The 13,910-nt window shown below is 45.8% G+C and overlaps 1 protein-coding gene across 4 annotated transcripts; it reads right to left on the bottom strand.

Annotated features, from left to right (window-relative positions):
• Nucleotides 1-40: 40 nt before the first annotated feature.
• LOC118090873 (zinc finger protein 850-like) lies at nucleotides 41-12,948 on the bottom strand. 4 transcript variants are annotated; one of them, XM_060279276.1, is made up of 4 exons: nucleotides 12,820-12,927; nucleotides 11,845-11,982; nucleotides 9,750-9,895; nucleotides 41-8,875 (listed from the first exon to the last, which is right to left on the bottom strand). In XM_060279276.1, exon 4 carries the CDS (start codon nucleotides 8,746-8,748, stop codon nucleotides 6,346-6,348), a length of 2,403 nt encoding a protein of 800 aa, XP_060135259.1. In that variant the 5' UTR covers nucleotides 8,749-8,875; nucleotides 9,750-9,895; nucleotides 11,845-11,982; nucleotides 12,820-12,927; the 3' UTR covers nucleotides 41-6,345. The 4 variants fall into 4 exon arrangements, with proteins under 4 accessions (XP_060135259.1, XP_060135261.1, XP_060135262.1 ...); XM_060279278.1 differs by having other exon boundaries at nucleotides 11,840-11,982; XM_060279279.1 differs by lacking the exon at nucleotides 11,845-11,982 and having other exon boundaries at nucleotides 12,820-12,948.
• Nucleotides 12,949-13,910: the final 962 nt, after the last annotated feature.

Here is a 13,910-nt window from a genome sequence, read left to right on the forward strand (position 1 = left end):
AGTGCATAATTTTAATGGTAGGTTCATTGTAGCTGTGAGAGACAGAGTAACAACAGGAAAACCCCCAGAAACCCAGAAGACAAAAGTAAGAGATTGGTGTGCATTATAATGAGTGAAATACGGTAAGTATTTGATCCCCTATCAACCAGCCAGATGTCAGGCTACCTGGTATCTTCACTGTATGTAATGGAAGCACCTGCTGTAAGGGAGAGGTCTTACCTGTAATCCCAGCTCGTTACAGTACCTGTACAAAAGACACCTGTCGACAGAAGCAATCAATCCAGAAGATTCCAAAGTAGCCACCATGACCAAGACGAAAGAGCAGTCCAAGGATGTCAGGAGCAGGATTGTAGACCTGCACAAGGCTGGACTGGGCTTCAAGACTATTGCCAAGCAGCTTGGTGAGAAGGTGACAACAGTTGGTGTAATAATTCGCAAATGGAAGAAACACAAAATAACTGCCAACCTCCCTCAGTCTGGGGCTCCATACAAGATCTCATCTCGTGGAGTTGCAATGATCAGGAGCTATTTCAGAAATAGAGTGGAAGGAGAAGTTGCTGAATTGCAACTTATTACCAAACTTAAAAAGATGGAGAGACCTGGTCTGAATAGAGACATTGGATTCTTATCTCATTATACATGATATAGCTATTTTTAGTGTTACGGAGACATTAGCCATCTCACCCCTTGCTTTTTCCTGTAAGACCAATTGCAGTCGTTAATAAAAATAATAATAATTTATTATTTGTACCCCGCCCATCCGGCTGGGTCTCCCCAGCCACTCTGGGCGGCTTCCAGCAAAGATTAAAATAAAATAAAATGTTAACAGTTGACAACAGGTTTACCACACCTATCAACCAATCACCCATTCCCACCACCCTTCTGAATAATACCCCTACCCACCCTCTCCCTATATATAAGGGTCTGGTGAAGAAGTGTGCATGCATACGAAAGCTCATACCAATTACAAACTTAGTTGGTCTCTAAGGTGCTACTGGAAGGATTTTTTTTATTTTGCTTCAATGATCAGGAGAACGGTGATGAAGTAGCCCAGAACTACACAGGGGGGGGGGGATGACTTGTCAATGATCTCAGGGCAGCTGGGACCATAGTCACCATGAAAACAGTTGGTAACACTACGCCAGGCATCCCCAAATTTCGGCCCTCCAGATGTTTTGGACTACAATTCTTATCTTCCCCAACCACTGGTCCTGTTAGCTAGGGATTATGGGAGTTGTAGGCCAAAACATCTGGAGGGCCGCAGTTTGGGGATGCCTGCACTACGCCATGAAGGAATGAGATCTTGCAGAGCCCGCAAGGTCCCCTTGCTCAAGACAGAACATGTACAGTCCCGTCTGCAGTTTGCCAATGCACATATGAATGACCCAGAGGAGAACTGGATGAAAGTGTTGTGGTCAGATGACACCAAAATCGAGCTCTTTGTCATCAACTCAACTCGCCGTGTTTGGAGGAGGAATGCTGCCTACGACCCCAAGAACACCACCCCCACCCTCAAACATGGAGGGGGACATATTATGCTTCGGGGATGTTTTTCTGCTAAGGGGACAGGACACCTTCACTGCATCGAAGGGACGATGGACGGGACCATGTATCATCAAATCTTGGGTGAGCACCTCCTTCCCTCAGCCAAGTCGAGGATGGGTATTCCAGAATGACAATGACCCAAAACACATGGCCAAGGAGTGGTTCAAGAAGAAGCACATTAAGGGCCTGGAGTGGCATAGCCAGTCTCCAGACCTTAATCTCATCGGAAATCTGGGGAGGGAGCTGAAGGTTCGAGTAGCTACACATCAGCCTCGAAATCTTACTGACTTGGAGAGGATCTGCAAAGAGGAGTGGGACAAAATACCTCCTGAGATCTGTGCAAACCTGGTGGCCACCTACAAGAAACGTCTGGCCTCTGTAATTGCCACCAAGGGTTTTGCCACCAAGTACTAAGTCATCTTTTGCAAAGGGATCAAATACTTATTTCACTCATTATAATGCACATCAATCAGTGACTTTTGTCTTCTGGGTTCCTGGTGTTTTTCCTGTTGTTGTTCTGTCTCTCACAGCTACAATGAACCTACCATTAAAATTATGGACTGGTCATTTCTTTGTGAGAGGGCAAATGGGCAAATTTAGCAGTGGGATCAAATATTTTTTCCCCTCACTGTGTATACACACAAACACCACATGTCTGAAGCCCACGGAAAAAGTCCTGGAACCATTTTGTCCCTCCCAAATGGACCTCAAATATTTCTCTGCAAGGTGAAAGTGGGAAACCTCCCCACTGTCTCTTTGCTCACAAATCCTGTCTTAAGGGCACATTTAAGATATGAATAGGGTGAGCCTGTGACCTGTGACCTGTATTCAGGAATTGAGTAGTTATCATAAGGGGGAAAAATAGGCCCTGATGCCCAGGTAATCCAATCAGGTAACCTGGCAGACAGGAGAAAAATAGCACACCCAGATTTCTGTTGTAGTCTGCCCCTCCTCTGATGTAGGTATGATGTATTGGGGGCAGTCTTGGGCTATACCCCTTCTGTGATGTATTTAAGATGGTTCTGGGGACAGTCTTGGGCTCCAGGGTGGGCAATTTCAAAATGTCTATATAAGGACTTGCATGCCTTTGTTAGGGGTTTTAGAGGATAAAACATAACTTACTTATTGAGAATCTAAAATTATATTACGAAGCAGCATGCCTCTCTTGGATAAAATATTGGTTTCAACTTAAAAACACAGATGTACTAGATATTGTGGGGCAATATTTAAGTTTTGGTTGGCATGCCTATCCAAATTATGAAAAGTCTAAAGTACACAAAAGTTTTACAAATCACATAAGAATAAATTCATTGTTTAAAGTATGGGCAAAATATAGAGCCCTGTTGGAACCAAAAACTCCACGTTGGATTTCTCCCTTAGAAGCAAAGACAGTCAAAAAGAAAAATATGAAAGGAAACTGGCTGACTTATAATTCATTATTAATAAAAGAAAACAATCAAATAAAATTAAAGAGATACGAAGAAATAAAAGACCAACTATCAGGATGGCTAGAATACCACCAGCTCTTTGAGACATTTAAACAAGACCAAAAACAATGGATTTAATGATGAATCCTCAAAGTTAGAAAAAGAACTGCTAAAAAAAATACCAAAGTTGTTTCCAGAATGTACCGCCTCCTCCTTGACTGGGAAGTCAAGGAGGAGGAGGTGAAAGTTGTAATGATTAAATGGGCACAAGACATCGGACGTACCATTATGATGAGTGAATGCGAAGCCCTCTGGAAAACGAATATGAACTTTACGGCATGTTATACAATGAAATAAAACATGATGAAAATGCAATTCAGATGGTACCTTACACCATCAACACTCTCCAAGATGTATAATTGATCTCAGATAAATGTTGGCGGTGCGGAGAAACAAAAGGAGATACAGGTATGTACAATATGTGGTGGACTTGCCGAAAAATTAAAGAGTTTTGGAATCTCATTTATGATGAGATGAAAAAGATCTTCATAACTTTTGCAAGAAACCAGAGGCTTTTCTTCTCGGAATCTTAAGTAGTGACATCCCCAAAAAATATAAGAGAAATATTTTTATATGCAACAGCCGCTGCCCGATTATTAATTGCATCAAATTGGAAAGGTGAAAAAATACCAACAGTGGGGGGGGGGGCAGAACAAGTTATTAGATTATGCAGAACTGGCCCAACTAAGGGGAAATACAAAACAATCATTTGTACAAAAATGGGATATGTTCAAGAAATACCTAAAAAAAGACAATAGCAACATAATCTCTATGGCAGCACTAGAATGACTCTTGTGTAAACCATATACAGTGGTACCTCGGTTTATGGACACAATTGGTTCCGGAAGTCTGTTCATAAACTGAAGCGTTCATAAACTGAAGCGAACTTTCCCATTGAAAGTAATGGAAAGTGGATTAATCTGTTCCAGACGGTCCGCTGAGTACTTAAACTGAAGCGTTCATAAACTGAAGCGAACTTTCCCATTGAAAGTAATGGAAAGTGAATTAATCCGTTCCAGATGGGTCTGCGGCGTTCGTAAACCGAAAGTTCGTAAACCGAGGTGTTCATAAACCGAGGTTCCGCTATATTATGAAATAGGGAAATATGGCACAATATGTTATAAGAAAGTACTGGAAATTTTTAGTAAGAGTAGGGTAAGAAGTATTAAGTGCATTCAATGTTATAGACGCAATTTGCATCGGGGAATGAGGGGAAGTCTGTGTTTATATGATTTAGTTTATTTGAATTTAGACTAATGGACTTAACAATCTAGTATATTTTTGTTTAGTTTAAATAATGTAAATAATGTACATATATAAGTGTAAATTAATATTTAATGGTTTAAGTGTTTCAAGGTGGTATATGTATCAAAGAATATGTAATGGTTTAATTCAATAAATAAAAGATTTTTAAAAAAATAAATAAAATAAATAAATAATAACTTCTGGGACTATGGAAAAATTCCATCTTCCCCAAACCCCAGAATAAGCAGTAGCTCTGGGGCTGCCCCATGGGGTTCATGAGTGAAGATGGACCCCCCAGGAGACTTCCCTGGTACCTGCAGTCCCTCCTTCCCCCTCTTGCAATTAGGCTTAGGGGCAGGGAATCTCCCATTAAATTACAGAATTTTAAGTTTTCTTCGGAACGTGCAGGGAGCGGGGATAATGTTCTGGTGAAGAAGCAGTGTTTGGAGATCATGTGGTGGTGGTGGGGTGACAGAGTTTGGTGCAAAAACCAGTATGACACACACACACCTGTCTTGCATGCCTGAGTAGAGCAACTCCAGGGCATGAGCCAAGTAGTGGGATAGGGGCCACATGTAGAGCAATTCCCACACTGAGGTCAAAAACACACACAGGGAAAGTAGGACTTCTTCAGTCATAGTTTCTGAGCTTTCAAGGCATACAGTTCTCATTGCGTCCCCAGTGAGGCACAAAATTTAGCTCCTGAGAGCAAATCCAGTTTCAGCAGTAAAAGAATGCACCACACAGGATAACTAAGTCAGGCACACACACCAGCAGAAGGGAGCAAGGGAGGAAAGAGGCTGGAACGACACAGGGCAATGGAGGTGTGTGTTTCGCTTCCTGTCGTCTGGGAGGGAAGTCAGCAACTTGGCATCTTCAGGGGCTTCACGAAGCAAAGTTTTCTGCCGGCTGCTTCCAGGCACATCCCAGAAACACACGCTGTGATTCACGGTTTATTGCCATATCAATTGTTTTTCAAAGGTTATCACGATGTGGTCTAGAAACTGGTATTGGATGAGATATCAGTATATCGCCCAGCCCTAATCCTCACTCCCCACCAGCAATTCAGATTTCCCCTCTCTATCAAAAGGTATCTTACACCTAAAATTATACTCACTATTGTGAGACATTGCCTTCAATATTTCATTACTGTTCAGTTTTACATATAAACACAAGAACTTTACATACACATCATGCTTTTAAGAATGATTTCCTGCTGAGTTCATTGCTGTGAAGAAAAAAGTGGACTCTGAGAGGAACAGGTCCCACATTCCATACATTTAAATGGATTCTCCCTTTTGAGAGTCCCAAGATGTTTCTTAAACACTCCATTGTAACTAAAGCATTTTCTGCAAATCTTTCCATTTAAACTGCTTCTCCTCCTTGAGTTGTTGAGGGGTTTGTACGGTTTAAACTATTAAAGTTCTTCCTGCTCATAAGTCTGTTGATGTAGAACTTCCACTAGGACTGACCCTCTATCTACTTTCCTGACATTTACATGGTTTGTCTCTTGTGCAAGTTTGTATATGTAAATCAAGGGTTCCACTCTGAGTGAAGTTCTGTCCACATGCCATATATTTAAATGGCCTCTTCCCTGTGTGAACCTGTTGGGTGTCTTCTACGGGTTGCATTGAAAGTTAAGCTCTTTCTGCACTCCATACATTTAATTATCATATTTTTTCGCTCCGTAAGGCACACCAGACCATAAGGCACACCAAGCCTGCTGTTGCAAGCGGGCCTTCACTCCATAAGACGCACAGAGATTTCTCCTTCCTTTTTAGGAGGGAAAAAGTGCGTCTTATGCAGCGAAAAATATGGTAGTTACTCCCCTGTGTGAATCTGTTGATTTTTTTCTAAGGTTTCCATTTTCACTAAAGCGCTTTCCGCACTCGATACATTTAAATGGTTTCTCCCTTGTGTGCGTATGTAGATGAATATTGAGTTGTCCACTGTGACTGAAACTCTTTCCACACTCCATACATTCATATGGTTTTTCACCCGTGTGAGTCCGCTGGTGTAATTTAAGGCCCGTATTCTGACTAAAGCTCTTTCCGCACTCCATACATTCCTATGGTTTTTCACCCGTGTGAGTCCGTTGATGTCTTCTAAGGTCTCCACTGATACTGAAGCTTTTTCCGCAATCCATGCAATTAAAAGGTTTGTCCCCTGTGTGAGTCTGTAGATGTATACTGAGGTGTCCACTATGACGGAAGCTCTTTCCACACTCCATACATTTATATGGTTTTTCACCTGTGTGAGTCCGCTGGTGTAATTTAAGGTCACCATTCTGACGGAAGCTCTTTCCACACTCCATACATTTATATGGTTTTTCACCCGTGTGAATCCACTGGTGTAATCTAAGGCCCGCATTCTGACTGAAGCTCTTTCCACACTCCAGACATTTATATGGTTTTTCACCGGTGTGAGTCAGTTGATGTCTTCTAAGGGTTGCATTGAAACTGAAGTTCTTTCCGCACTCCATGCATTTAAATGGTTTTTCACCTGTGTGAGTCAGTTGATGCCTTCTAAGGGATGCATTGATAGTGAAGCTCTTTCCACACTTCATGCATTTAAATGGTTTCTCTCCGGCGTGAGCCCGTTGGTGTCTTCTAAAGTTTCCATTATCACTAAAGCGCTTCCCACACTCCATACATTCATACGGTTTTTCACCCGTGTGAGTAAGTTGATGTCTTCTAAGGTCTCCACTCCCACTGAAGCTCTTTCCACACTCCATACATTTATATGGTTTTTCACCCGTGTGAGTTCGTTGATGTCTTCTAAGGTTTCCACTGTTACTGAAGCTTGTTCCACACTCCATGCATTTCCAAGTTTTCTCCCCTGTGTGAGTCCGCTGGTGTCTTCTAAGGGTTTCATTGCAACTGCAGCTCTTTCCACACTCCATACATTCATGTGGTTTCTCCCCTATGTGAGTCCGCTGGTGCAATTTAAGGTATCCATTCTGACTAAAGCTCATTCCACACGCCATGCATTTAAAAGGTTTCTCCCCTGTGTGAATCCGTTGGTGAGTTCTAAGTCTTGCATTCTCACTAAAACTCTTTCCGCACTCCATGCATTTAAATGGTTTCTCCCCTGTATGAACCCGTTGGTGTCTTCTAAGCTTTCCATTTTCACTAAAGCGCTTTCCGCACTCCATACATTCATATGGTTTTTCACCTGTGTGAGTCTGTAGATGAATATTGAGGTCTCCACTCCCACTGAAGTTCTTTCCACACTCCATACATTTAAATGGTTTTTCACCCGTGTGAGTCCGCTGGTGTAATTTAAGGACAGCATTCTGACTGAAGCTCTTTCCGTACTCCATACATTCATATGGTTTTTCACCCGTGTGAGTCCGTTGATGTCTTCTAAGGGCTCTACTGCTACTAAAGCTTTTTCCGCAATCCATGCATTTAAAAGGTTTGTACCCTGTGTGAGTCTGTTGATGTATACTGAGGTGTCCACTACGACTGAAGCTCTTTCCACACTCCATGCATTTAAATGGTTTCTCTCCTGTGTGAGTCCATTGATGCCTTCTAAGGGATGCAATAAAAGTGAAGTTCTTTCCACACTTCATGCATTTAAATGGTTTCTCCCCTGTGTGAACCCGTTGGTGTATTCTAAGGTATCTATGATCACTAAAGCTCTTTCCGCACTCCATACATTCATATGGTTTTTCACCTGTGTGAGTCCGCTGGTGTAATTTAAGCTCTCTATTCCGACTAAAGCTCTTTCCGCACTCCAAACATTTAAATGGTTTCTCCCCTGTGTGAGTCTGTAGATGAATATTGAGGTCTCCACTCCCACTGAAGCTCTTTCCACACTCCATACATTTATATGGCTTCTCTCCTGTGTGAGTCCATTGGTGTCTTCTAAGGGACGCATTGAAACTGAAGCTCTTTCCACACTCCATACATTTAAATGGTTTTTCCCCTGTGTGTGTCTGTAGATGAATATTGAGGTGTCCACTCTGACTGAAGCTCTTTCCGCACTCCATACATTTATATGGTTTTTCACTTGTGTGAGTCCATTGATGGCTTCTAAGGTTTGCATTTAAACTGAAGCTCTTTCCACACTCCATGCATTTAAATGGTTTCTCCCCTGTGTGAGTCTGTTGATGTATACTGAGGTGTCCACTCTGACTGAAGCTCTTTCCACACTCCATACATTTATATGGCTTCTCTCCTGTGTGAGTCCGTTCATGTCTTCGAAGGGTTGCATTTAAACTGAAGCTCTTTCCACACTCCATGCATTTAAATGGTTTCTCTCCTGTGTGAGTCCGTTGATGTCTTCTAAGGGATGCATTGAAAGTGAAGTTCTTTCCACACTTCATGCATTTAAATGGTTTCTCCCCTGTGTGAACCCGTTGCTGTGTTCTAAGGGTTGCATTCTCACTAAAACTCTTTCCACTCTCCATACCTTTAAATGGTTTCTTCGCTCTTTGAGATAGTTGATGTGAGCTATTTGTGCTCATTCAGCGAAGCATATTACACATTTCACACATTTTGATGTCTATTCCTAATGAAACGAAAGGTGCCCGGTCCCCTGGAATTCTGACTCTCTTCTCCACCACTTTCCTCAGGGTGGGCTGAGAAGAAGTCCTGTTTGGGTTTCAAGGAAGAGAACACAGAAAATAGGGCACACCAAGCGCCATTAGCACCTTCTCTTATTTCAACGTCTCCTACATTCCCCCACCTCCTACACATGTTCCCAGCTTTTAGGAAATGAAGATGCAATGTCATCAAATGATAGCAATGCACCAGGAACCTTTCATAGTCATCAATCATCAGCTGCTCTCTATCAATGAACAGGCCCTCTCTTTCTCTGGTTCATCATTCCTCCATCCACCCCGTTTCCCCCTCTAGATTTTCATGAATCCCCTGCACAGTCCCATTGGCCTCAGGAGGTCCATATGGACCATTCTGTGAGACCCAGGTCTACGTCTTTTCCAGGGACTGTGTTCTGGGTCAGTCAGAGAACTAGTGACAAGGCTTGGCGCTTGGGGTCAGCTGCATGGGTGCTTAGGAAAGCTGATGTTCTTGGAAATGGACCTCCGTCTACATGCCTCACACTGCATGGAGAAAGCAGGAGAAGCTGAAGGAAAGCAGTTGGAGCCTGGGAATCCCAGGTGGAAACACCCACCCCCATTGTTCATTATAATGATGATGTGCTGCCTGATCTTGTCTTCTGACACAGGACTATCCTGTTTGTGACACTGAGACGCAGGATATTAAAGGCAAATGAATAACTGTACTTAGTGGAAACGTCAACCTTAAATACGCAGTATTGTCTCATTAGCAACCTGAAGTTGTGTTATCTTGAGATATGAATTTATTCCTGATCCATCTTAAATATCATCATTATAGGGTGTCCTGGGCTATTAGGGGAGCGGTAGTACTTTTGGTGGGGGACATGTCATGCACCTTTTAAGGTAAGTTATCCACCCTTGGTCCCCACCCTGCACTCAGCGCTCACCTGTGGCTTCCAGAAGCTGTCAGCGTGTAACAGGGGCCGTGATCCAAGCAACGGCTTCAACTGGCCGGCTAAACCAAAGTGAGGATAGCTGATGGGTCTCAAATCCTTGGTGGGTTGGGGAATTCTGCTGCAGGTGAAGGCAGGCCCTGGTGGATGGAGAGGATGAGAACAATAGTGAATCTCACAGTCAGGAAGGCAGATTCTGTCCATGTTGCAGAGGAAAGGGAAGGGAAGATGGGGCTCGTCAACCGGGGAAGGGAGCCCATTGAGAAGGAAAACCCTGATCCTAAACCTTCGCTGCCTCGTGGGCTATCCTCAGGAGAAGAAAAGGCTCTGGAGGAGAACCTCTCTAAGACCGTTGGATGCTGTCCTGCACACCTCCGTCCAGGAACTCCTGCAGCCAAACTGGTGCCAAACATTCTGCTCTGCCTTCCTTGGGACCATATCAGACAGGCTGAGGAGGGGTTCTAGGCAGCCCAGGACCCCCAACCACACTGCCCAGGCTTCCATTGCTGCTAACACAGCAGTTTCAGGCGGAGCGATGAACTCAGACCTGTTTATCAAAGTCTCTCCTATTTGGAATAAGGAAACAGAAGCACTATTTACATCATACGTCACTGAAAAAGTATTCAATATATTGGTCTTTTGAAGAAAAGACCACCAAGTAACCAATGGCCCCTTCAAAGCTAATGAAAGTATTGTGCCTGGACCTTTTGTGAGCTGCATGACCGGGAAAGCTTCTGCCCCCATTATCCTTCCAATCGGGATTGAGGCCTCATAATGGGACTGAAACTGCCCTGGTTGCTCTGGCTGATGATCTCCAAAGGGCTAGAGGCCGAGGGAAAACCTGTTTCCTGGTTCTGCTAGATCTCTCAGTGGCTTTGGAGACATTTGATCATGGTATCCTTCTGGACCCTGGGGGCCCTGTTATGCAGTGGTTCCCCTCCTTCCTCCTGGGCCATGTCCAAAAAGTGGTGATGGGTGATGAGTGCTCAGGCCCCTTGGGCTCTCACTTGTGGGGTGCCTCACGGCTCCATCCTCTCCCCCCTGCTTTTTAATATCTATATGAAGCTGCTGGGAGAGGTCATCAGGGGGTTTGGGCTGGGTGTTCCCCAGCATGTTGATGATTCCCAGTGCTTCCTCTCTTTTAAATTGGAACCAGTGAAGGTCCTGTGTGAGTGTCTGGAGGCGGTTGGAGGATGGATGGTGGCTAAGAGATTGAAGCATTGTGTTGGGGGCACAGAGGACGGGCAGGTGTGGGGGACTCCCTGGTCCTGAATGGGGTTAGGGTCAGTTCTGGGTCCAGGGCAGCTGTCTGGTACACAGGCTGAGACCCTACCAGCCTGCCGACTGTCTCCCCAGAGTGGTGCATGCTCTGGTTATCTCCCGCTTGGACTATTGTCATGCGCTACATGGGGCTACCTTTGAAGGCAACTTGTAAACTGCAACTGAATGGGAGCAGCCGCTGAGACAACATAACACCAGTCCTAATGGATATTCACTGGCTCCCAGTACATTTCTGAGCACAATTCACACAGCTGGTGCTGACCTTTCAATTGCCGTGGTTGCATTTTTCAGGCATGGAATCCTGTTATGCTTCCTTGCCTTCAGTAATAAATTTATTTGCTGAAGGAATTTTTTGCTATCTCTGAGCGTTTTTTCTTACTCTGCTAAGTGTACGTCGGACTTGTTCTGGAGATCATTGTGATCTGCAACCTAAAGCCCTAAACAGCCTCGGTCATGTAGGCCTGAAGGAGCGTCTCCACCCCCATCGCTCAGTCTGGACAGAGGTCCTCCTTCGAGGGTCTTCTGCTGGTCCTCCCCCCCCCCCCCCAGTGAGAAGCGAAGTTACAGGGAAGCAGGCAGAGGGCAAGGAAATGGGTAACTATCTGACATTTAGAAGAAAGCTAAAGGCAGCCTTATATCGGGAGGTTTTTAATGTTTGATGTTTTCCTGTATTTTATATGTTCTGTAAGCTGTCAAGAGTGGCTGCGGAAACGGAGCCAGATGGGCAGGGTATAAATACTACAATCATTCTTATTATATTGTGATTTTTTTTGTAGTTATTTTGGAATTCGTACTGCACATACCTCACCTGTGCTAATACTGGCAGTCTTTGGCCCGTATAGGCACACCCTGTGTGTAGAGCCTCCAGCCACAGGCACTGTCTATCATGAAAATGGGTCCTTTGACTGGAAAGAATCTCAGCTTGTCAGTCACTCTCTGTCACTGCCTACAATAAGAGGAAGAGAAATGCTTTCAACTTCTATATCAATCCTGAGCGTCTTTCCACGGACTCTGCACCCCTGTTTCTGATGACAGGTGTACATTATCCTCATCCTCAATGAACCAGGCAGTGGAAAAGACACTTAAAGATGGAAGCCTGAGAGAGAGGAAAAGGTTTCTGGCAAAGAGCCGCTTTGGAGAAGGCCTCTTCCCTCTCCTCTTCCTCTGGGGATTTCCTCTCCTCTCCAGGGGGACCAATGGTTGGACTGGGCAGGCTTATGGGGGCTTATGGGGTGGGAAGAGGATGGAACTTGCAGGAAGGAAGGGGTGGGGGGGACTGGACCCCCCGCTTTCCAGGGATCCCTCTCTGGTCGCCTCTCTGGCCAGGATAGAGAAGCCGAGGCGTCCACTACCCTATCTCTCCCCCCCCCCACCAATGCTGCCCTTCCCTGCCCCAGGGATGCTCCCCCCCACTTCCTCGACCCCCCCTCTCTTTCCCTGGATCTCCCCTCGCCCTGCGCGCCCCATCTCTCCATCCAGAGGACACCCCCCTTACACGGGGGTCTCTATCCAGGCGTCCCCCGCGCCCGTTAACCCTTTCATGGCCCGCCTTTCTCAGGGATCCCTGCGTGGGGGAAACGGGGCAAGGGGGGGTCCTCGTGGGGACCCCCCTGGGTGGGCGCCCCATGTCCCCCCTGCCAAGGCGCCAAAGGGGCCAAGGAAAGCCCCCTTCGCAGCTCGCGTGCAGGGATCCAGGCCCTGCCGATGGGACCCACGAAAGGCGCTCTGGGGAGCTGGCGGGGGTCTCTGCGTCTTTTTCTCCCCGCCCCCGCGGCCCCTTTACCTCTTTTCCCTCGTTCCCGATTCTCTTTCCCACGGGGGGGTGGGATTTCCCCTGCCGCGCCTCCTCCCCTTTCCGAAAGCGCGCGCCCCGAGAGCTACGGCGCAGAGGAGCAACCCGGCATAGAAGCTCCACTTCCGGGAGAAGCAGGCAGTTTGGGAGGGGGGGATCACACAAACCCCCATCCCGGAACAGAAGCTGGATGGCAAGGAGGAGGAGCAACATATTGGGGAGGGGATTTGGGGTTGTAGGGGCGGAGTGAGGGAAGGATATGCCGGGAGGGGAGGGGAGAGGAGGATTTTTTTGGGGGGGGGAAGGACGGTTGGGAGTGGGGGAGGGAGCTGCAAAGTGGGTTCCCCAGTCCCCCCCAAAAAACGTTGCAAAAAGCAAAATCCTCCCCTCCCCCACCCCACGCCACGATATTAGATCCGTCCATGTTTTAGGTATTGGTGCAGAAGCTTGGACTCTGTCTCTGTGACTCCCAGGTAAATACATCCCTTGTGTCTCCCTTCAGAGGTAACACAATGAGGCTAGTAAGAAAGCGATGCAGCTGTTGATCTGTTTGCGCGCAGGGCCCCCCCCTGCAAGGAGTGAAGCAGCCCAGAACTAAAGCGCGTTGCAATTTGTACCCCCTCAGATAGTAGCCCCCCCCCCACACGTCACAGAGAGAACACCCCAAAAACACCCTACAGGAGGAACGGCTTAGGGAGCTGGGTATGTTTAGCCTGGAGAAGAGAAGGTTAAGGGGTGATATGATAGCCATGTTCAAATATATAAAAAGATGCCATATAGAGGAGGGTGAAAGGTTGTTTTCTGCTGCTCCACAGAAGTGGACACGGAGCAATGGATTCAAACTACAAGAAAGAAGATTCCACCTAAACATTAGGAAGAACTTCCTGACAGTAAGAGCTGTTCGGCAGTGAAATTTGCTGCCAAAGAGTGTGGTGGAGTCTCCTTCTTTGGAGGTCTTTAAGCGGTCATATGTCAAGAATGCTTTGATGGTGTTTCCTGCTTGACAAGGGGTTGGACTGGATGGCCCTTGCAGTGATTTTCATGAAGTCACTAGTTTACACCAGGCGTCCTATTGGGAAGAC

The sequence above is a fragment of the Zootoca vivipara genome, chromosome 10 (genome assembly GCF_963506605.1).
Source record: "Zootoca vivipara chromosome 10, rZooViv1.1, whole genome shotgun sequence".
Lineage (NCBI taxonomy): Eukaryota > Metazoa > Chordata > Lepidosauria > Squamata > Lacertidae > Zootoca > Zootoca vivipara.